The sequence below is a fragment of the Thermobia domestica genome, chromosome 11 (genome assembly GCF_964235325.1).
Source record: "Thermobia domestica chromosome 11, izTheDome1.hap1.1, whole genome shotgun sequence".
NCBI classification, from domain to species: domain Eukaryota; kingdom Metazoa; phylum Arthropoda; class Insecta; order Zygentoma; family Lepismatidae; genus Thermobia; species Thermobia domestica.
Genome location: NC_137464.1, coordinates 78892016 through 78914570, shown reverse-complemented (window position 1 = coordinate 78914570; position 22555 = coordinate 78892016). Strand labels below are relative to the sequence as shown.

The window sequence follows — 22555 nt, the reverse complement described above, 5'->3', positions numbered from 1 at the left end:
AGAAAAATAACTGTAGATGGATGCCAAACTATTACACGCAGTATATGAACATCAAAAAAGCATATTAACATTTGGATAAATGAATGGTCTGATTATACTCATGTACACAGTCAATCAACCAACTTCCCAGATTAAAATACGTTAAACACACAATTTGCTTGTTGAAAAGAGATCTTATAAGTTAATCCACAACTCAAATTACGTCTACTGCTACACGTCCAAGATTTCAGCCAAAGTACAGATTAGTAACCACAATAACGAAATGTAGCCTACGGCCTAATCCAGTCGTATTTTCAAACAACGCAACCTTGCTGAGGACAAAAACTACATAAAAACTTTAAGGTATATGAACTGCAGCCTGCTTACCGGTGCACTCAAACATTCTCTTTTGATTTTCATAAGAAGTCACGAATTCAAAAGTATTCTGTTAATCATACTCACTACTTTTAAAGCCACCATACGGATTAAATAATAGTATTTATCTTATCCTAAAAGAAGAATAAATAGAAGTGTAATATTACTCGAAGACCCACCACTTTTTTGAATTTTTGTCACAGAATGAGTAACGCAAGGTTAACAGTTCGCAATCTAACCTATAAAATACTATTTAGTTCCACTTTTTTATAGATTGGAAATCAGTAAGCATCGTTCATCAAATATTTGAGCCCACAAACTTCATAGAGATGGACCCTGAAACAAATGTTTTCGTTTGATAGCACTACATTCTCTACTCTCCAAAATCATCACTTACCATAGCAAGGCGTTAAAAAAATGTATACACAAAATTTTTTAAAGGTTTCTGGACAATGAGCTGTTATGAAGCTAGTTATTCTTAAGGGATGTGGAGTTAACTCACTAAGTTTTTTTTCTTTCTTAACGTCGCAAGATTATACACCTAAACTGAGGAAGACAATGAATCAAATGGTGAAACAAACGAAGTGGGAGAACCTCGTGAAAACACATGCACATGGCATTTGTTATCCACAAAGACCACTTGGCGCGAGCTGGGATCGAACCAGGGTCACACGCACAAACGGTAAGCGCTTTATCACAACCACAAGCGCGTTATCACAACCACAACTTAATATACTACAATCTCACGATAAGTGTTTTGTAAAACATTAAGAAATACGACAAGTGATAGCCACCAATCACTTGTAAAATTCGCGAAAACTTTCTGAAGCCGTTCACTTATGAGAGCTTTCAATTATAAGAGGTAGCATCGACACACATTTTCTGGTGAGAGGGAGAAAAAAAAGCTTTTTCGCATCGGAAAATTTGGGTTCTAAATATTTCAATTTCAGTGGAGAGCATAGATGTTCATTTTACTTCGACCTCACTCACTCTCGCCCTCGCAGTAGCAGTTTGCCCTCGCCCTCGTTCACCCTCGCCCTCGCGAATGGATTTGTCCATCGCCCTCGCGCGCCCTCACCCTCGCTGTCGAAACTTGTCCTCGCCCTCGCGCACCCTCGCCCTCGAAGCTTGTCCTCGCCCTCGCGCACCCACGCCCTCGCGGCCAAAACTTGTCCTCGCCCTCGCGCACCCTCACCCTCGCCATCGAAGCTTGTCCTCGCCCTCGCGCACCCTCACCCTCGCCATCGAAGCTTGTCCTCGCCCTCGCGCACCCTCACCCTCGCCATCGAAGCTTGTCCTCGCCCTCGCGCACCCTCGCCCTCGCTGCCGAAACTTGTCCTCGCCCTCGCGCACCCTCACCCTCGCCATCGAAGCTTGTCCTCGCCCTCGCGCACCCTCACCCTCGCTGTCGAAGCTTCTCCTCGCCCTCGCAAACCCTCGCCCTTTTCGTCGAAGCTTTTCCTCGCCCTCGCGCACCCTCACCCTCGCCCTCATGATAGGAGTTGTTCATTATCCTCGCTCGCCCTCACCTTCGTGCTCAAAACTTTTCCTCGCCCTCGCGCACCCTCGCCCTCATATCATTGAGGGCGAGGGTAATTGAGGGTGAGGAGGCCTCGAGAGGGCCTCCTTCGTGAGGATCAGAGCATCAATTATTCAACCTATTTGTTGAATTATTTCCTTATCGTCAGTGGCGGATCCAGGGGGTGCGATCGGGGCGATTGCTCCCCCCCAGAAGAAAAAACTTCTACGTCTATTATATAACTAGCAGCGTTCACCCCGCTTCGCTGCGGTCACCCCGGAACGCAATAAACTTTGTTACTTAGATAATTTTTACTTTTTCGCTTTCAAGTGATATGATAAAAACCATAGAAGATTGCACTAATGTTAACATTATATCGCCTGTCATTTATGTTAACCCGCCCCGCTTCGCTGCGGTCACCCCAACCCGCCCCGCTTCGCTGCGGTCATCCCGGAACGCAATAAACTTTGTTACTTAGATAATTTTTACTTTTTCGCTTTCAAGTGATTTATAGCGCCTGTCAGTTATGTTAACCCGCCGAGTCACAGGGTCATGCGGGTTGCATATAAATACGTTTATTTTTATACCTATGATGAACTAATAACAAAGGATTTGTACGTATGGACACCTGAATGGTCAATTATCTCAAGACACTGGTAATTGAAAATTAAAGTGATATGATAAAAACCATCTAGGGTCCACATCCTAACAACCCCCCAAAAATGAAAGAAATCGGTTCAGCCGTATTAGCGTGATGAGCGGACAAAGGATTTTTTGTACGTATTGACACCTGATTGGTCAATTATCTCAAGACACTGGTAATTGAAAATTAAAGTGATATGATAAAAACCATCTAGGGTCCAAATCCTAACAACCCCCCAAAAATGAAAGAAATCGGTTCAGCCGTATTAGCGTGATGAGCGGACAAAGGATTTTGTGCGTTCTCTTTTATATATATAGATATTGAATAGAATAGTACCTGCAGTGCCGCCCCGGGATACTAAGTGTTGGCCTTCCCCCAGAACATTGTTTCTGAAAGAAACACTGCTTATGAAAGAGTTCTTTTTCTGCGAAATGTTATCTCAATTAGTTCCAAAGCGGCTGACTAACATATCGAGCCCTTGTAAGAAGAAATGAATATGAAAGTACACTTGGATAGGTTAATTTTTGAGCCATTTTTCGTGGCAATTAAAACGCAACTCCTGTAGCTTTCTTAACTGCGCGGGAAGACAACTAATACTTACTCACGGAACGGCAAATATTTTATGGCACCATTTTCCTTCTATGTACCTTAATACATACAAAAACTTTATATTTCCAAATGAAACTATATAGCGACATTAATGGGTCATTTCAAAAGAGTGGGGGGTAACTGTCCCCCTTTGCCCCCCTAATCGCCGCCCATGCTATGATGTGTGGCACATTTGTGCGAAATTAATAATACAAAAACTTTATATTTCCAAATGAAACTATATATCGACATTAATGGGTCATTTCAATAGAGTGGGGGGTAACTGTCCCCCTTTGCCCCCCTAATCGCCGCCCATGCTATGATGTGTGGCACATTTGTGCGAAATTAATAATAATATGATTAAACTGTTTACCCACAACAAAATCCTGCTCGTTTTGCTGAAGTGGCTTTTCCTAAGTTTTATATGTTTCATATATCCTACAGTTTTTTTCAGGCCTTTTTTTTTAATTTGTCCAAATTTATATTTCTCTTTTTACCACACAATCGTTCAATACTTGCATTATAATATTTACAATCAGTATATCATCCTGTAACGTATTTTATTCCTAATAAAAATCATTGAACAACACAACATACAAACCCTATCTCACTGGCTTGCACTCGAACCTTTGGTGCATGGGGTCCTGGGGACAATTCCGAGTGGGAGAACATTGAACGACAGTGGATCGAATTCCGCGTTAAACCTATAGGTCCACTTCTCATATAGTCTCGCCGACGAAAGAGGACGCTAAACGGCAATCAGTCAACAGTTGCAAATTTCGGCTGCATAAACAACTTATGTCTTGTGGAACTTATTAAATTTATTTTGTTAAAGCAGCTCTTTTAACAAAATTTCAGTATTAACGTGTCAGATATTTCTATTTAAGAACAAGAAAAAGCATATTATTTATTTTGTAACTAAATGATAGCTCTACCCACGTAGATTATAAAAGCAGAAACAATGAAAATCGATACAATAGTGACTGACATTATTTTAACAAATATCGATTCAGATAATAGTTTGGACTGTCACAAAACTATGAAAAGTTAAAAATTCCGATTAATTGTAACAACTTCGTCAGTGGTGGACATTTGAGGAGGATGTATGCTATTAATCAGCCCATTTCATGGGCATCCAAACTCACGAGCCCAACGCTCGCTAGCACGGCATTCGCGCTCAACCGTTCTCGGGTTCAATAATTAAGCGCTACCCCAAGCGCCAATGAAATAAGTCAGCGCGAGTCCAACTGAGGGAAGTGAGCCCGAGCACGATTCGCAAAGGAATAAATGAGCGAGAGCCCAGTTGAAAAAAATGAGCCCGAGTCCGAGAGAGTCCAGAGCAAAATGGCCATCTATGAACCAAAGTCATTCCATCAAGTCTTTCTCCATCTGATCTACTGCATTCTGATGGTTCTCTCATTGATTGTGTTTGTTCAGATATCAGCGCTCTTGTCATTTACTGCTGAATGACGTGAGTGACTGTCTGTCTGTCTACCAACACTCTTTAAACATGACAGTGTAGTAGACACTACTTATCTAAAACGTCTCCAACACAGGGAGGGCAACAATGAGGCACACTTACTTCTTAATGTAGCGCTATTTTTACCCGGAAACTTTCATGGGAAAAATCAAATATTATTCTTATTTGCATTATTATTTTTAATAATTATGTACGTACACACGAGAAATTGTCTAGTGCAATTAATTGAAAGGAAAAATACGATTAATGTATAACCTTGCTATGACACTAACTGTTCATCTAGGGGACATGGCAAATGATATTTTAAATTTTGCCTCTCTCCAAAAGAGGTCAAACAGCAAACTCCAAAACAGTTGCTTTTAAGGAAGCTTGTCCTCCGCCCTCGCGTGCCCTCGTTCTCCTGAAGGAAGTTGTCTCTAGCCATCGTGCACCCTCGCTCCCGCAGTAACACTTGGCCCTCACCCTCGTTCACCCTCGCCCTCTTCGTCGAAGCTTGTCCTCGCCCTCGCGTACCATCGCCCTCGCTGCCGAAACTTGTCCTCGCCCTCGCGCACCCTCGCCCTTTTCGTCGAAGCTTATCCTCGCCCTCGCGCACCCTCACCCTCGCCATCGAAGCTTGTCCTCGCCCTCGCACACCCTCGCCCTCGCTGCCGAAACTTGTCCTCGCCCTCGCGCACCCTCACCCTCGCCATCGAAGCTTGTCCTCACCCTCGCGCACCCTCGCCCTCGCGGCCAAAACTTGTCCTCGCCCTCACGCTCCCTCGCCCTCGCGTCACTGTGGGCGAGGGAACTTGAGGGTGAGGATGCCCTCGAGAGGGCCACCCTCGCGAGGGTGAACATCTTTGGTGGAGAGAGAATATTATGTTTCACCTCTGATTTCCCACGGAAAATCATTTAATTACTGCGTCCTGAAGAGAAAATCAACAAATTTTAAGAAAATCGACCATTCGATAGGAAAGAAAAACTAAGTCGGTGGACGCAGTAGATTTTCTAGTTCTAACGAATTATATAGAGAGCTATTAGGTTAATGTTTCACAACAAAAATGTTTTAGTAATAAGTTCAATAGTGTTAACAATAGTTGTTTTGAAAATGTATCAAACTTTGTAGGAAACATTACTTACAATTTGTGAATAAATTAGAACTAATAAACATTTGATGAAGCAGCCACAAGTTCCTTATTTCATAAAGTTTACGTTAAACTAATACCATCCACAATAGCAGTTTATGATTCATTTTGTAAACTGAAAACTGGAGGTCATGATAAAACGTTTCCCAACGAAGAAATGTAAAAAGATTTTGAACCGGTTCAAAAACTGTTTTGTACCTAGTTTTTGGTTTATAGTACTTTTTCTTCCGTCAGATTGTATTTAAGCAACAAGTAAAACACAAGGTTTATAATTTCCATTGCTACAACTGTCACGGAACCAGAACTACACTTAAAATAGGAGGTTGCTTAACATACTTGATGGCAGGGTTGGCAAATATCAGTTTTTACTGAGGAACCAAAAAATTTTTTGGGGGGGGAGGTTAAATAATTTGCTCTATGTACTTATATTACATATAGACAGAAATAAGTTTGTTTCGCCTTGTTGTTATTATGCAACAACCGGGTTATGCTGGAAGGGGTCAAGTGAGCTTAAAGCGAAATCCAAACTGCTTCTCGGCTTACACTCGAAAGAAACTGACCTCCACTTGAACTCGAAACTGGGACTAATTGGTCCAAATGTGATACGTCTGCCGACTCACTCACAAAGAACTCCTGACAAAAATACGTTGTACTGATCTTTACATACTTGTTAATTATCACGAGTCATTTCAGGACAAAAAGACAAACAGTTGCAGAAGTGAAGCCATTATACAGAATTACATATGGACAATTTTAATATACAGCAGAGTACAGAAGACCTAACTTAGACCAAGTTAGTTCACTATGATTTTTGTTAGTCCAAGAAATACAAGGACATAATTTGCATATAAGTAAGAAAAGTGAATAAAGATACGAATTATTTGAGTTCACTTTGGCTCTGAACCATTTATACATAGATACCAAAGATACATCTGATTTCAATGAATGCTTCTCGTGGAGTTTGTATGACCCTCACCCCTCAAAAGTACAGCATTTCGATGTATTTTATCAATAGTAAACATTAGAACGAAACAATATTTAGAATTTTTTATTGCAATTGCATAATAAACTAAAAAAAAATCACCAAAGGAACATTCATAAACTTACAAAAAAAAGTTACTTTTGTAGTATAATCTCTTGAGTAATGAATAGGGAATTTAGGTATGATATAATACGAATATTATACGGGAGTGAAACATGATAAGCCACAAGGGTGTGCTCATCATGATTTTACGAACACTTACACTTTTATGAACATTTTCGTTTTTTGGTTTAAACCAGTTGGTTTTTATGAAAAAATAAAACAGCTGGTTTAAATCAAGGTTTAAAAAACCTTGGTTTAAACCAGCCAACCCTACTTGATGGCAACAACTGTAATGGTTAATATGAAAACAAATCAAGACAGACGGCCCTGGACTGAATATACGACTCGCTTCGCTAATACTAGATAGAACATTTTTAACCGAAGAATTCACTACACGGATACGAAAGTGGTACTTAAGTAAAGTCAGTTTCCCTTTATAAAAAATCTCTACCCTCAGATTAACATCCTTTCGATTACCATTCGTTACTCTTAAAACTACTGTTATATAGTAAACAGATTGCATAAAGTATAACGTAGACAAGGTAAATACAAACGGACTTGATACTTAGTATCTTCCGTGAATAAAAATACAGCCTAATATCAGTTATCTTGACTAAAATACGAAATTCAACCAAAAAACTTCTTGACAAATATCCAACTACTAGCGAAAAAATATTTCAAATGAAACACCTTTCCGTGAAATCTTATCTTTTTGGAAGGAATAACTAATTTTAAAAAATCTCTTGTTAAAGAAAATCTAACCCGTGTTTTTTCTTTTATTAATCGTATATTTTACATGATGCATTATAATGGTTAGGTTTTATCATGGCAAACAATCTCGAGAGAATCCCGCAACTACGTATTTTTTGACCAACACCTAAGCATTATCAAAGAAACTTTTTTTAAATTAAAAAGTTATGTGAAACAACGTAATATTGACGTTTCTCTTATTGAATAAGTCTCAATTCTGAAAATTCGAACTCCCTAGAAGGATAAACATTCTTTTGGGTTTGTGTAATACTGCTACACGGACAAATTGATGTTAACAGCGTTTCGGAGCGCTTACAAATTGTTATAACGAACGAACTAAAGTTTTAGATTTTTAATCTCTTTTTAAATGTAATTTACTTCTTTCCGACCGCTATATTTTTCTTTATTCTTTCTGTGGATATACTACTCTACCACGAAACCTGCGTGTGATATACATAGTATGTCGGAAAAGTAACGGCACTTTTTTTTTTTTAAATACAGATAATCACTAGCTCCATCTATTGAAGCAACAAACAGAAATATGGACATCTGCTCAACAAAACGAGACCACAATCATGAGAACCGATTAACGGAGTGTCAACTTATAGCACGAAAGGTGAATATTTGGTGTCACCTCGTCACAAAACACGATGGAGTAGAGTCAATACTAAATTTTGTTTCAAGCTAGGTAAAACATTTACACAAACATTGGAAATGATTAAACAAGTGAATTGTGATGAGTGTTTATCACGTACACGTGTGTTCGAGTGGTATACGCGATTCCGGAACGGTTGAGAGTACTTGGAAGACGTCCCAAAGACAGGCAGACCGCAAAAGAAAATTCGCGATGAGTTGGAATAAGTGCATGAAATGATCGCCCACGATGCGAATTCGACTGAGATGGATGGTGGAGGAACTGATTACGACGAAAGACATGATTCATGAAATTTTGACAAAGGATTTCAAGAAACGGAAAATTTGCCTCCGATTTATTCCGCACACCTAATTTGCTCGCGTTGAAGATTGCAAGGACCTGATTAAAACAATCAAACGAAACAACATTCCTGGAATCGATTGTAACTGGTGATGAGACTTGGCGCTTCAATTACGACCTGCAAACAAAACGCCGAAGTGCTACGTGGAAGACCCCAGGTTCTCCGAAAGCGAAAAAATTGCTTTTTCAAAACTCACGTGAGAAGACGATGTTGATTTGTTGTTACGATTCCATAGGTATTATACTTCGGGAATTCATTCCACAGGGTCAAATTGTTAATGGTGAATATTATCTGGGTGTTACGGAGCGTTTGTGGAAGCGAAACGTTCGCGTAAAGCCCGAGTATGGAGCGCCAAGCAGTTGGTCTTTATTGTACGGCAATGCACCATGCCACAGAACAGTCAGTTCTTGACTTTTTGAAGGGAAAAAAATCTGTGCTTCCACATTCTCCGTATTCGCCTGATTTATCGCCGTGTGAATTCCTGTTCCCAAAATTAAAATTTGCCATGAAAGGAACATTTTATTGCAATGTTACATCCAGTCTGCCGTGACGAGGGTCATTGAGGCGATTCCGAAAAAGGACATACAAAACTATGCTAGCATTGGTTGAACGTGTTCAGCGGTATACTGATGCGGAAGAGATTCAATAAAAAGAACTACAGTTGGTAAAATACCTAATTCGTTTAGTTTAATTTAAAAAGCTCCGTTATTTTTCCGACACACTATGTATTAACACAATGGTGAATACAAACAATTTCTCTCGATGGGAAATAACGAATATAAGATTACGGGAACCTCTCGCAATTCAAACTGCACTATTTGTACTACTACAATTTGAGATGAAGGCAATTATTCAAACTAAACAGCTTCATTTAGAATTTCAAGCAAGTGAAACGAAATATACACTTGAATTCACATCAATTCTGCAAAGGTTACAAGAACACAAATTTTTAGTTTTTTTTGTCTAATGAAGTCCATAGATTCCATGCTAATCCCGGCGATAGATATCCTTGCTAAATACAGAAGGCTGTTTCATCCTTATGGTAGCAATTTGCAGTCACCACCAGAGGCGCTAGTTTCACGTCAGCATAGTGCCGCACGCAGTACGGAGTAGCCAGACACTGGTGTACAAGCCGTGCAGAGGAGAGACGTGTGTGGTCAGAATACCGCTGGAAATCGACCCTTTTTGGGAGGGTTACATCGTAGCACTTTCTGATATAGGCTACAGCTATAGCATAATAAGAACACAGTGCAAGAAGAAAGGTTTCACATTGTCTGATAAGGGAATTAATGCAGCCATCCATCGCAATGCAAACCATTCCCATGCGTCGTCAAAAGGGGCAAAAGAAGCAACCGGCTCCACAACGCAGTCAAGACGTCATTATCAAGGTCCGCCGGTTTGTGACCCGGAGAATCCACCCACCCAACGTGACATAGCGAGGCGTGTTGGACGGTGAACTGCAACTGTACACCGAATCATACGCGACAATTTGGGACTCAGAATAGCACACAAGCGGCGGGTCCACGTTCTGAAGGCAACGCACATCGCAGAACGGCGGGTGCATGCAAAAGGCTGTATGCAGGTTACCTGCCAGGTGATAAATGGCGTTATGTGATCACCTTAGATGAAGCATGGGTCTCTGACAGGATCCCAGCAGATGCGTGCAATTTACTACCGCCGCAGTGATTGAACCGATCATGCGAAGTGGGTTCGCTCCTGCAAGGAGAGTTTTCCAAAGGGATTTATGGTAGTGATGGGTTTCTGTGCAAAAGGAAAACTTCCGATACACCTGTGTCACCAAATGTCAAGGTGAATGCAGCGTATTATATCCAGCATGTACTGGACCCCATATATCGCCAACATGTCCCGGCTTTGTATGGCAATGACACTGAGTGTTTATCCGCCAGGACAAGGCCAGCAGCCATACTGCCAAACGAACGGTGGCCTACATGACACGTATGGAACAGGAGACAGGTGTAAAGGCTATCCCATTTCGCGACATCCCCGTCAAGTCACCAGATGCATCCTCTATGGACTTCTGTGCTTTCGGCCTCCTCAAACGGAACATCAATAAGCGTCATCCAACCACACTTGGTGGCCTTTGGAAAGTGTACGAGGAGGAGTGAGCGAAATTTCATCTGGCATTGCTCGATAGAGGTCTCCTACAGTGGAAACTACGATGTCGTGCAAACGTTCACCAACAGGGCTCTCACATCGAACATGATCGCTGGTGGAAACGATTTTACGCCCTAGGGCACGGGTCTGTAATTCACTACCATAAGGCTGAAACAGCCTTCTGTATTATAGTGATCAATATTTTAAATACGTACCAATTTAACGAGGTCTTACATAATAGAAACTAGGGAAAACATGCAAAGCAATCATTCAAAAATTACTTCGTGCCACGCTGTTTAACACCTTAGTTATAACAATGACAGAATGAACTCGCACATGAGTTCGTCCACTCTAATTAGTCTACAATAAAGAAGAAAAAAAACTTTAAAAAAATCCCCAAATCTACAACAAAATTAAGACCCACTAAGAACACACGTTAAGCCTTTGTACATACTTTTATGAATCTCTTCAACTGTAACCTACAATATTTTGTACACGTTATATCAACTTGTTTAGTTCATAAAAGCGAGAGTCGATAAATTTCTTCCTTTCGGTATGAACTCCCTTATTTTTCGGTCCACGAATGGTTATGGCCAGCCAGCAATATCTAAACTTATTAGATGATTCTTCTGTATAAAAAGCTATCTTTAGACGACATATTAGGAATTAAATTCACAACACTAACTGAAGTACTTCATTTCGGCAACCTGGGGAAACGACGTACCGAATCAATTTAATTCTTTAAATGAATAAATAATCTTCATTGGAAATAACATGCGAACTCTTTATCCTAATTCAGTACGTGTTCATGGGGAATGAAAGCTTTAGTAATGAATGTAACCTACATCATCCTGCTTTAGGCGAACAATTACAGCATACATTACCTTACTACAAACAGTCTGAATGTAATCTGATAAATACCAAGGGAAATACACGTGATCGAAGGTGTATTTGTGTCTATTAACTGAATTAATATTTTATAATAATAATACAAAGAAGAAAGCTCAAATATCAATGTCTTAGCTGCAATAGGAATAGCTATACGAAGTGTCCAACAATATAGGAGTTCAAACAAGAAAATTGTGCTGACAGGTTCTACTCCGAAGCTTTAAAAGTATGTGCGCCAAAATATAGGGCTATATCACTGACACTGTGTGTTTTCTGTTTTGCAGGTAGAAAGAGTGTACTGATTGTGAAAATGGACGAAACTCAACTATGTGCCGTGCCTGAGTACTGAGTACTTTCGAATAAAAGGACCAACACGGACGGATGCACGCGGATATAATTAGGATGATTAGTATGGTGGGTGATAGTGCCCCCTCCCCCACTTCACCCAAATGGTAATAAACTAGTCACGGTAAATATTTAAAATTAAACAGCTGTTACATATGCTGTGGAACAATGGCTTGCTGACCAACCGCTATATGCATTACAAGGTGTAGCAGCTCTAGAACATAGATGGGCAAATTAGCTTCCTTTTGCACCAGACATGGGACCAAAGATAGTCTGCAAAACAGCTCTAATTCATCGTGGAATGGTAGTTTCTAGAGGGATAATGCACCATTGCACTCCGAATTCATCCCGACGTTCATGTAATCACGTTCCAACAGCTGCTGCAGTGTATTGACACATTCATCACTAGCTGGACATGAACTATGCGGCACAGCAGCATCTTAAATGCCCACAATCACTAGCAGTAACGCATCCGGTAAGTGCAATAGCCGCCAAGACACTGAACACTAAAACACTTACATTTCTCAGAATACCATGACACGGAATTCCATTGCAATCTTTCATGGCAGGGAAGAGAATTCGAAGCATAATCTCAATATCCCCTAGCCATCAGCCACGTATAAACACAATGTTGTTGGAAATAAAACGAACATCGGACCATTACTTCGCATTTTCGATAATCGGAAAGCCATTTTACACGTTCTCGGAATAATTTTCTTCGTGCTGTTTGCGGCAATCAGCGATGCGATTTGGAAATTGCAACCTTTATAACGAATGTTATGTAACTTGTGTCGGAATGCATTATAGTACAATGGGCTGTCCCGGATGATGAGTTCCGCTGTCACTTTAGCCGTATTAGTTCCACGCTTCTTGGTGAGTTATCAATCTTCGCCACTGTTCTTTTGCCATAAACTTGTTGGTTGTCATCAGCCTGGCTACTGAACCCCGCGACACACGTAACAAGTCAACCACTACAGTTATGCCAACTAACAATTTGGCTTCTTTGAAATAGATGGCTCCCATATCGCATCATTATTGTCTGCTGCTTCAAACACATGCCTCAGCTTACCCCGCCTGACGTAATAAGACCACATACAGGGTGTCTACTAAAATTCCAAAATGAAATTTCGTGACCTTTTCTTTACCAAATCATAAAATATCCTAATATTTTCAAGAGCGAATTTGGGTGCGAATTAAGCTGAGTTTTCATCCATGCGATAGAAACGTACTTTGCTTGCGATTTGGTAGCGTCTAAAGCTGACCATAGACATTTCTGGTGGTGAACTTTGCCTTTTTATACAACAAAATTTTCCAACCTGTACTTACATTACAGTTAAAAAAAATCGTGACCCAAAAGCTAAATTTCGTGACTTTCATGACCATTTTCTGATTTCGTGACCCATAGACACCCTGACATAGTACCACTATCCAGACTACCTTACACATCATAATGCTGCAAGTACGAGTATTTTCATTGTTTATATATATATATATATATATATATATATATATATATATATAAATAAAAGACAGAGACCGGATAGGCAGTGAGATAGGAACTAAAATAACTCAAATGAAGACAGTGAAACAACACCAGCGCCGTAACTCTTCCTGGGAGGGCGCTTAATGTTTGCGCCTCCTAAAAATGTGGAATTTGCTTTCCGTTAAAATTAAAACAAATATTTTTTTTTTTTACTTCTAGGGGATTCAGTTGGCGCTTTACTGAAGTTGGGCTCAGATTATGTTTGGAATGGCAGCAACACCTTCAATTATTTTCACGAGTTTTGGAAAATATACGGTGGATCCATTCCGTGGTTCACTAAAATTGAGGGACAATATATCTGACAAAACCTTAAGAACTGTGTCTTATTTCTCGGAGCCCTAAGAGTAGTTATTCTTAGACCAGATCACATTTTCCTTTCATGTAAAGTTTATATATGGTAAATCTTTTCCATGCTACACCTATACCTTCATGTACACTCATGTCCAAAATTATTGTCATTTGTCTATAAATATGTAGTTGTAGGAATACAGCGTGATCCAAAATGATGTGAACGATTACAACTTTTTTATTAATCATTCAAATAGTTTCAAATCTTACAGTTAAATGCTAAAACTCTCCAAGTTTTTGTGATAAAAAAAAAAAAAAAAAAAAAAAAAACGAAAATAGTACATCACAAATATTTTATGTGGGACCCCATTGTTATCCTGCATACATCTATTCGGTATTCCAATTCCTCCCAGATCCGCTTCAACATGTTTGCACTGCAGCAGTGATGCGCTCTTTCAGTTCATTCACATATTGGGATAGAGGGGGTCTGTAGACAATGTCTTAGATAACCCTGCAAAAAACACATCGCAGGGGGTTAAGTCCGGTGATCTTGGTGGCCAACGTAGAAGCTGATGACCATTTTTATCTGACCGCCCAATCCTGAAGAAATTTCTGACATTGTGATGAAAGTGGCATGGAGCTCCATCCAATTGACAGATGAAATTTGCACTGTCACGTTCGAGCTGTAGCATAAGTCACGTAGTAAGCATTTGTAGAAATATTTGCCCAGTCACAGTCCCTTCGTCAAAAAGAAGAACGGACCATAAACTTTTGAAGATGAGACTGCACAAAACACATTAGTCTTCGGTGAATCACGCACAATTTCACAGATTTGGTGAGGCTTCTCAGTTCCCCAAATGCGTACATTTTGTTGATTCTTCCTATCACATGGAACGTAGCCTCATCACTAAAACAAAGTTTGTCCAAAAAATCATCAAGTCTTGCGACACGTGTGATCATTGGGTGTTAAGCGTTGTAATAACTGCACTCGATACGGATACATCTTTAAATGTTTACGCACTACGCGCCAAACAGTTGTTTGAGGCATTTGAAGCCCTTTACTAACTCTCCTGTTGACTTTTGTGGGCTCCGTTGAAAACTGGTTCGAACCCTTTCGACATCTGCCTCAAAAGTGGACGGCCTACCGGGCGATTTTTCTTTACAAATGAACCCCGTTCTTTTGAATTTGTCATACCACTTACGTATGGAGTTCTTTGATGGTTGATATTCATAAAATTTTGTACGGAACTCGCGTTGAACACTAACAACAGACCGACAAACTTGAAACTGTAAAACGCAAAATGCTCTCTCTGCACCACATGCCGCTATCTTGGAACTAATCACTGCCACCTAGCGGATATATTTTAAACTACTACGCTCGTTCCAAACAAAACTTGAGGATAATATTGAAAGTATTTAGATAGAGATTTAATTGTTGATAGAGTATTATCACATAGAACGTTTCCTTATCGTTCACATAATTTTGAATCACGCTGTATAATTTGATAACGAATTCGCCCGGTATTCCTTATAATGTTAGTACGTGTATAATCTGCAAAGGCATATATGTGGCAAATTTCATGTCAAAAGAGCAGCAAATAAGAACAGTAAAACAAAAATAGAACTTTCTCGTCTATTTAGCAACATTTTGTTTTATTCATTCTCATTTTCATATTTATAATTCTTTTTCTATGAAATTTACCACAAATATACATTTCCCGATTATACACAAAGTATTAACCGTACCCTGCAAAATCATTATCAAATTATATTCTTACAAAAAGACAGTTAAAGATACGCGACAATCATTTTGGACATGAGTGTACATATGTAAAATGGGAAGTTTTACCTTCATGTGGGCCCCCAGAGAAGGCAGGGAGCTTAAACAGGAGCAAATATTCGCCGCCCTCATAAAAGTTACGGTACTGAATGACAAATACCGAAATAAAATTGTAAATAGCATTCAACATATCTGATTGTTAAGGTAACCAAGAAATTTCTGTCGCTTTTTCACCCACCATCTTCAAACCTGGAAGGCCATGGATTCCATCGCGATAGAACTTGGTGGGCCGTGAAGTGAAGAAGGTATCAAGTGCATTCTGCACATCTACTAGGGATTTGAAGTTGCGTCCTCTAAGGTGATTCCCCAAGGAATGGAACAGGTGATAACCGGACGGTGCAATGTCCGAGGACAGTGGCGAATGCAATAGTGTTTCCCATACAAGTCCTAGTATGGTGTCCGTGGTCATCCTAGCTACGTGGGGCTTAGCGTTGTCCTGTAACAAGAGGACCCTTTTGCGATTCAGAAGCACTGGCTCCAGAGTTTTGAGTTTTTCTTCAACACGGCTCAACTGCTGAGAGTACACAGTTGTATTGATGCTCTGACCAGCTGGTATCAGTTCCCGACGCACGATGCCGCGAGCAGTTCACCAAACACAGCAGGATGTTCAGGGATGGTTTCGGTTGTTTTGGAACCAGTTCATGGGATGCTAACCAAAGATGATGGCGCCGTGGAGCTTCGTACAGGACCCACTTCTCATCGCATGTCAACACCCTGTCCAGATGAGACAGCAAAGAAACACAGGTGTATGCTCCCGCTGCCTGCTGGCTAAGAGTCACATCATGTGGGACCCATCAACCCCAACTCGTAGTGCTTCTGAAGTTTATGGAGGTATTGCCGAATGATTTCTCCACTCACACTGAATTGTAGTCCCAGTTTCTCACATGTCTGGCCACTGTTCACCTCAATTTTTGCCTGGTGTTGGTCTTCCGGCACGTGGTGCGTCTTACAGCGTTTCGACACAGACCTTGTTAAACTACCATTGTTGCATTGTGTCCGTGTAGCCACAACACCCTCACAACAGGCCTAGCATATCTTCTGCCCCCTACAACGACGTTTGACCCCAGTTTGAACTCTTACATATATCAAATTTCTTGGAAACAAATTTTTCTTCAAATAAATAAAGTTACTGTAATGAGTTCATAATTTGAAGAAAATGTAAAGAATACAAAGGTTTTGGCATTCAAACACTAAAATAGGGAATATAGTGTGAAATAGGAAAAACTGGCAAAATTTTGCTTAAACTGAAGTAAATAACCCCAAATAAATTTCAGCATGGTCAATTTTATCATATTTAGTATAAATTAAATAAAGAGTGTTTGTGTGTGCGGCCTGTGCACCAGATGAGTGGACCGAGTTACCAAATTTGGGCCACGTATACCTTTGCCCGCAGGCACAAGACCAATGTGAAGTTTTTTCTTTTTTAATGTCGAACCAGGGGGTCTCAGGGGGAAGAGTTTATTGGGACATGTAAAAGTAGTAGAAATAGTGTCGAATTCATTGTTTTAGCGGTAGCTGAGATCAATGATGAAACTACGATTGCATTAACTTCAAAATTCATCCCATTCAGTTACGGGCCAGCGGTCACCGAGGGGGATACCGAGACATGTAAAAATAATCCAAAATGACCAATATTAGTGTCAAAAATCCATTGTTTTCGCGGTCACTGAGATGAATAGTGATACTCCCAGAGACGTTGAAGCCCATATGCGAAGAATGGGTATTTCAGCTAGTCTTTAATTTTGCCCAATATCCAGTCTCTACAACCATGTCGATCCGCAATACGTCCTGTTCCAGAAAACCAAGGAAACCACCGGTCATCTGTAGAATTTGTACACGCTGCAGACATTTTGAATAATAACAATTTAATGAAAGAGGTATTAATTATATTAGGATGCTAACCACGTTAACGTAGTTTCCATGCTAACGAACCTAAGGTAGGTCCACGAACATTTTTTTCCTAATCATCTTAATTGCACGTACTTACTTCTCCCATATATTGAACTAACATATATTACCCGCTTCGCTGGGTTGAAATAAATTTAAACTCACATCTTTGCATCTCATGTATTCTATTGGTACTTTTCTAAACTCTTATATTTATACCTTATGATACGAACCATGTATCTTGTTACCAAGTTCATATAATACGATGCTGTAGATTGATTAATAACTTACATTTTATGCTGAAGTATGATGTTCCCCCTTTCCCAATCCCGAAGCTGTATGTTTGAATTTGGATCTATGATGCATCGTAACTATGAATGTTTATCTTAATGTCCCCGAAAATTTACGGATTCAATACTGCTATTGCTCATTTTTGACCATTTATATATCTCCCCTCCCCCAAGTGGCGGGGCTGATTTTGGATTTAAACCGGATCAGAAATGTCGCTGTTCATCTGAATGATCCCGAAAACCATGGATTAGACATTACTATTGGTCATTTTTGATTATTATATGTACCGGTAGCTCCCCTCCCCCTCCTACGTGCTGCAACACACGGCATCAAAATTGTTACTGTTAATCTCAGCTACTCCTAAAACTATGGATTCGACACTAATATTAGTAATTTTCGATCATTTTTAAATGTTTATTCCCCTCCCCAACTATCATGGCTGAACTTAGATTGAAATAGCATAAGAAGTGTCACTGTTTCTCTCACTGACCCCGAAAAATATTGATTCAACACTAATATCGGCCATTTTTATTATTTTTAAATTTCTTTTTCCCTCCACCTCCCTACGTTGCATCGTCAAAGTGAATAGCTTAAAGTAATCCGTGCCCCTAAACTCATGTATGTTGAAAAGTTCATCGAGATCGGTCGGGTGGTTCAAGAGTAATAAAGTCACAAAGGCAGTCATTTTTATTTTTTAAACATACTTCCCCCTCCCAACCTTCGCTCGTCAAAGTAAAACTATAAAAAAACACCCGAGGCCCGAACCTCATATGCTGAAAATTTGATCGAGACTGGATGGGTGCTTCAAAAGTTACTACTTTTTACTTATACGTTCCCCCCTCCCTCAAGGACCTACAGTTAAAGTGAAATTACAAAAATGTTACAAGATCCGAATATCATGTATCTTGAAAATTTAATTGAGATCGGTTGGATAGTTTAAGAGTTATTAAGTTACAAAAATAGCCACTTTCAATCTTATATAAACTAATTTTTATATATTTCCCCCTTCTCCTTCCCCTACGTTAATCCGTCAAATTTAAAACAAAAACGATCCCAGGCCTGAACCTCATCTATGTTGAAAATTTGATCAAGATCGGTCGAGTTGTCCAGAAGTTATTAAGTTTTATTTACCTTTTTATATCCCCATCCCTCAGTTCTACCATCAAAGTGAATGCCCTAAAACCAGCCCAGCCTCCAACCTCATCCATGTTACAAATTTGATCGAAATCTGTCGGGCGGTTCAGGAGATTTAGTCACAAACAGTGATTTTCCATTTTATATATATAGATTTTACTATAACAAATTTATAATGAATTTTTTTTTTTTTTTTTAATTACAGTTCAGTTGAAAGTCTTCGAAATTATTTCTTTCAGGAAACTTCTCGTGACTGGAGACACACATCCATTCTGATAGAATACGTGCCCACGTGCATGCGTTAACTACTACGCTAGCCAGTCTGTTCTCAGTCGATCCCGATGAGGGTCAAGGGGTTCGAATCCCGGTCCGATCATGCACATTTTATCTTTAATTCTAAATCAGTTGTTTCCTCCTCTCATTCATATAAATATACAACCGTTAACGGTGTTCTGAATACGGACACTAGATTTTTAAGCATAACAGCTAGCTTGTGGTACAGTCCGCAGCAAAAAGACTGCAACATGAGCATGTAAGTTTATTGTGAAACTACGCCTAATAGCGCAGAATCAACGAAACGTCTAAGGGCATCAATCTTCCAGGAGAAACCTCTGCGTCCTCCTCAGCACACTTATTTTGGAGCAAAAGACCTCGTCGTTTCACAATAAACTTGCATGCTCATGTTACAGGTTTTTTGCTGTGGACTGTACAAGCCCGTGGTCTGACTGAAAGAAGACCCAAGAGTGAGAAGCTGTATGATCGTTTTGGGAGCAGACTGGTTAGCATAGCGGTTAATGCATCGGCACGGTACAGGAAAGATCCCAGGTTCGAGTGCCGGTCCAGTCATGAACATTTTCAGTGTATTATTGAATTCGCAGTGGATTTGGTGGGTAAATAGTTCTACATCGGTTATTTCCTCTTTTCATTATATAACTATATAGTTTATCTACATTTCCAGAACGCAAAGTAAAAACTTACCGTGACGCTGAAGAAGGGAAAAAGTAAATCCACTAGTACGTCCCTGAATCAAATTTTTAATGTATGTATTTTTACTTAGACTATTGTACAAAAGTAAGAGCAAATAAAACCAACTGAACTAATATTCGTTCCAAGCTGCCGTGAACATCAAATGACTGGGTAATTAGGTTTGTGAAGCTGTTTTAGAAAAACGTTAACCATTGATATACTACAACGAACAGTTGATATAATGGAAAAGACTACAGTTGAAGAGATTCATAACCTAGTTACGCCAACTACAAGTAGGATACGTATAAAGGAGAAAATTAACTCACCGCCTTGCTCCAATCGGGCCATACGGATCCATCGTGTCTCGGTCATATCTGAAAACAATAAATGAAAATGAGTGAATCAAACAGTGCTTGCGCATGGAATATTTAAAACGTCTAAACTACAAGAGCTCACAAACCCGGTTTCTGTATAAAGTTTTAAATATGCACACTTCTGAGATATTTTAGCAAATGACGAAATATCATGAATAATTAGGAGAGAAGTTGGCAATTTGCACGAAATGATTTCAGATCTAATTTCGTTCCTTAATCTGTTATTCTCAACCTATTCATGCACACACTGATTTCGTAATTTGTGAATGATTTTAAATGCAGTTGCTATAAAAAATAAAATATTCCACGATTATGAATTTAGAAGAAAGGAATAATAAGGTATGTGAGGGATTAAGGCAAGAACTGGTGGAGTAGTAGAAAAGAAGCAGGAGCGAAATACTGCCCACCAGAAACACCTCGGACTGGAAACTAGGCATCAGTGAGCCATCATATAAAGTCTCTTCCTGACGTTGCTACCCATCATAATAATTGCATATTCTTACTCCATCTAATCACTTATAAATTTTCTAATGAATGTTATTAAATTATCATGTGATAATGAGCGTGAAGCTACAACCAAGGAACCAAAATCAAATTATTGTTCTAACATACTTGCGGCTATCTGTAAAGTTAATCAATTATCACAGTCAGTCTATGCATCAGTTTTGTGATCTTTCCTGGAATTCGAAAGAAGTTAAGCTTGAACCTCTCTCCCAGATTCTTGCGTAACGTATCACACAACTTTTAACAAACACGCAAACGCTACATTATATACCAATTTATACAAAAATATAGTAATATAAAAAGATAGTCGAATTCGCTGATTCCACACACTGTTCAATTTTTTAAACATCTGAAATGCTAGTTCACATAATTGGGACAGTTATTAGCTTGTGATTGTTTCTATATTAAGTTACAAAAAGTTAGTAGAATTTCAAATTCAACAGACGAAATTAAAAGGATTGACACATTCAAGATACTTTTAACATGCACTTAGCATTAGTTATCAAGTACTATTTACAAATTAACGGATTTTATATTCTACACAATCACCTCTGTTAAGGAACAATATCTATTATCTTTTCCATTCTTCAATGGAAATACAAAATTGAGAGGCAGCGAAATAATTATTCGCACCCTGTACATAGTTCGTGTGAGAAACCTTTTAACACCCTTTCAAGACCTGTTCAACACTTAGTTGCTATGTAACACTTTTCAGCGTAATTGGCCGTACAAAAGGTCGGGTATAAGTAGATACAGGATATGGCAAATGTCGAAATGATTTTTGCCCACATTTACGAGTATCACTTCATTATGAATAATTTGCCACTAGATTTGTCTACACTACCAAATGTAGCTGCCTCCTTAAGTACAAAAGGAAGAAAAAAGTTCGTAAAAATTTTTAGTACGAAAAAATAAATCACTATTTAACGGGAATACGTTCAGAACTGAATCGATGCGTCCCGATCCACCACATTTTCGCAAATTTCCTATCAAAGGATCAGGTTTAAAATAACGATTATAATCACAAGAAAATTTTTCTACGCTGAGAAGACAATTACACAATGCTGTCATCATCGCAAGTGTGTCGCACAGTCATTTCACACAACGAAAATCATCCGTACGCCGCCCAGCAGTGTGATGGTAGTACAAGGAGGCAACAATTATCCATTACAACAAGCCATCATGTTGTACGAGTTCTTCGCATAACTAGGATGAAAATTTCCAGACGGTACCATTCGCATACGGACGCACAAATTACATATATGAACAGCATTGCCGTAATCATTATGCTACGTATTACGCTCAGTCTTTCTTTGGCGCTATTTGGAAACACGAATATCATAGGTCATACGCTAATTTGTAATTTAACGTTATCTATGTTCACACTGGTTATACATGTTAAACCAACTTACCCTGATGTAGGTGGGGGTGATCTTCTTCTGTACATGTCTGAGCTCATTCTGGCACTGTAATCCGTGCGCCGTTCATAGTCGCTGGGAGAGGGAGGCATTGGTCTTGTATCATATGGAGCTCTTCCCATTTCACTGAAGGTTCTTCGCTCATAGGGACTTCTCACCAAATCTGGGTATGAACGACGTTCTGGGTCTCTGCTGAAGTAAATACACATATTGTCTAGATTCTAACTTCCCTGCTACTAATTTTAACATTTTCTTAAAATAATTTATACGTGCGAAAGACGGTGCATCTACTATTTAGTCTAAATGAAAAGTTTACACGAACACACGCCTAAAAGTCTCGTAAGACTTACAAGCAACTCGTCGGACAAGTTTTCGACGTCGGAAGCAAGTAGAACAGCCATTTCATAAGCTTAATTTTACTG

General features: G+C 39.5%; 1 protein-coding gene across 9 annotated transcripts in view; it reads right to left on the bottom strand.

Moving 5' to 3' along the window:
- The window catches only part of LOC145664204 (uncharacterized), a 96794-nt gene that overhangs the window by 26695 nt on the left and 47544 nt on the right, over positions 1-22555 (bottom strand). For 4 of the 9 annotated variants that reach the window (XR_014127331.1, XR_014127332.1, XM_081730648.1 and 1 more), the window contains 2 exons: positions 22128-22325; positions 20164-20211 (listed from right to left, as the gene is read on the bottom strand). Coding sequence is in view for 5 of the 9 variants with exons in the window: in XM_081730648.1 (XP_081586774.1) it covers positions 20164-20211; positions 22128-22325 (246 nt within the window). In the remaining 4 variants the exon portion in view is untranslated. The remainder of the gene's footprint in view (positions 1-20163; positions 20212-22127; positions 22326-22555) is intronic. The other 5 variants (XR_014127333.1, XR_014127334.1, XM_081730652.1 and 2 more) reach the window with 2 other exon arrangements.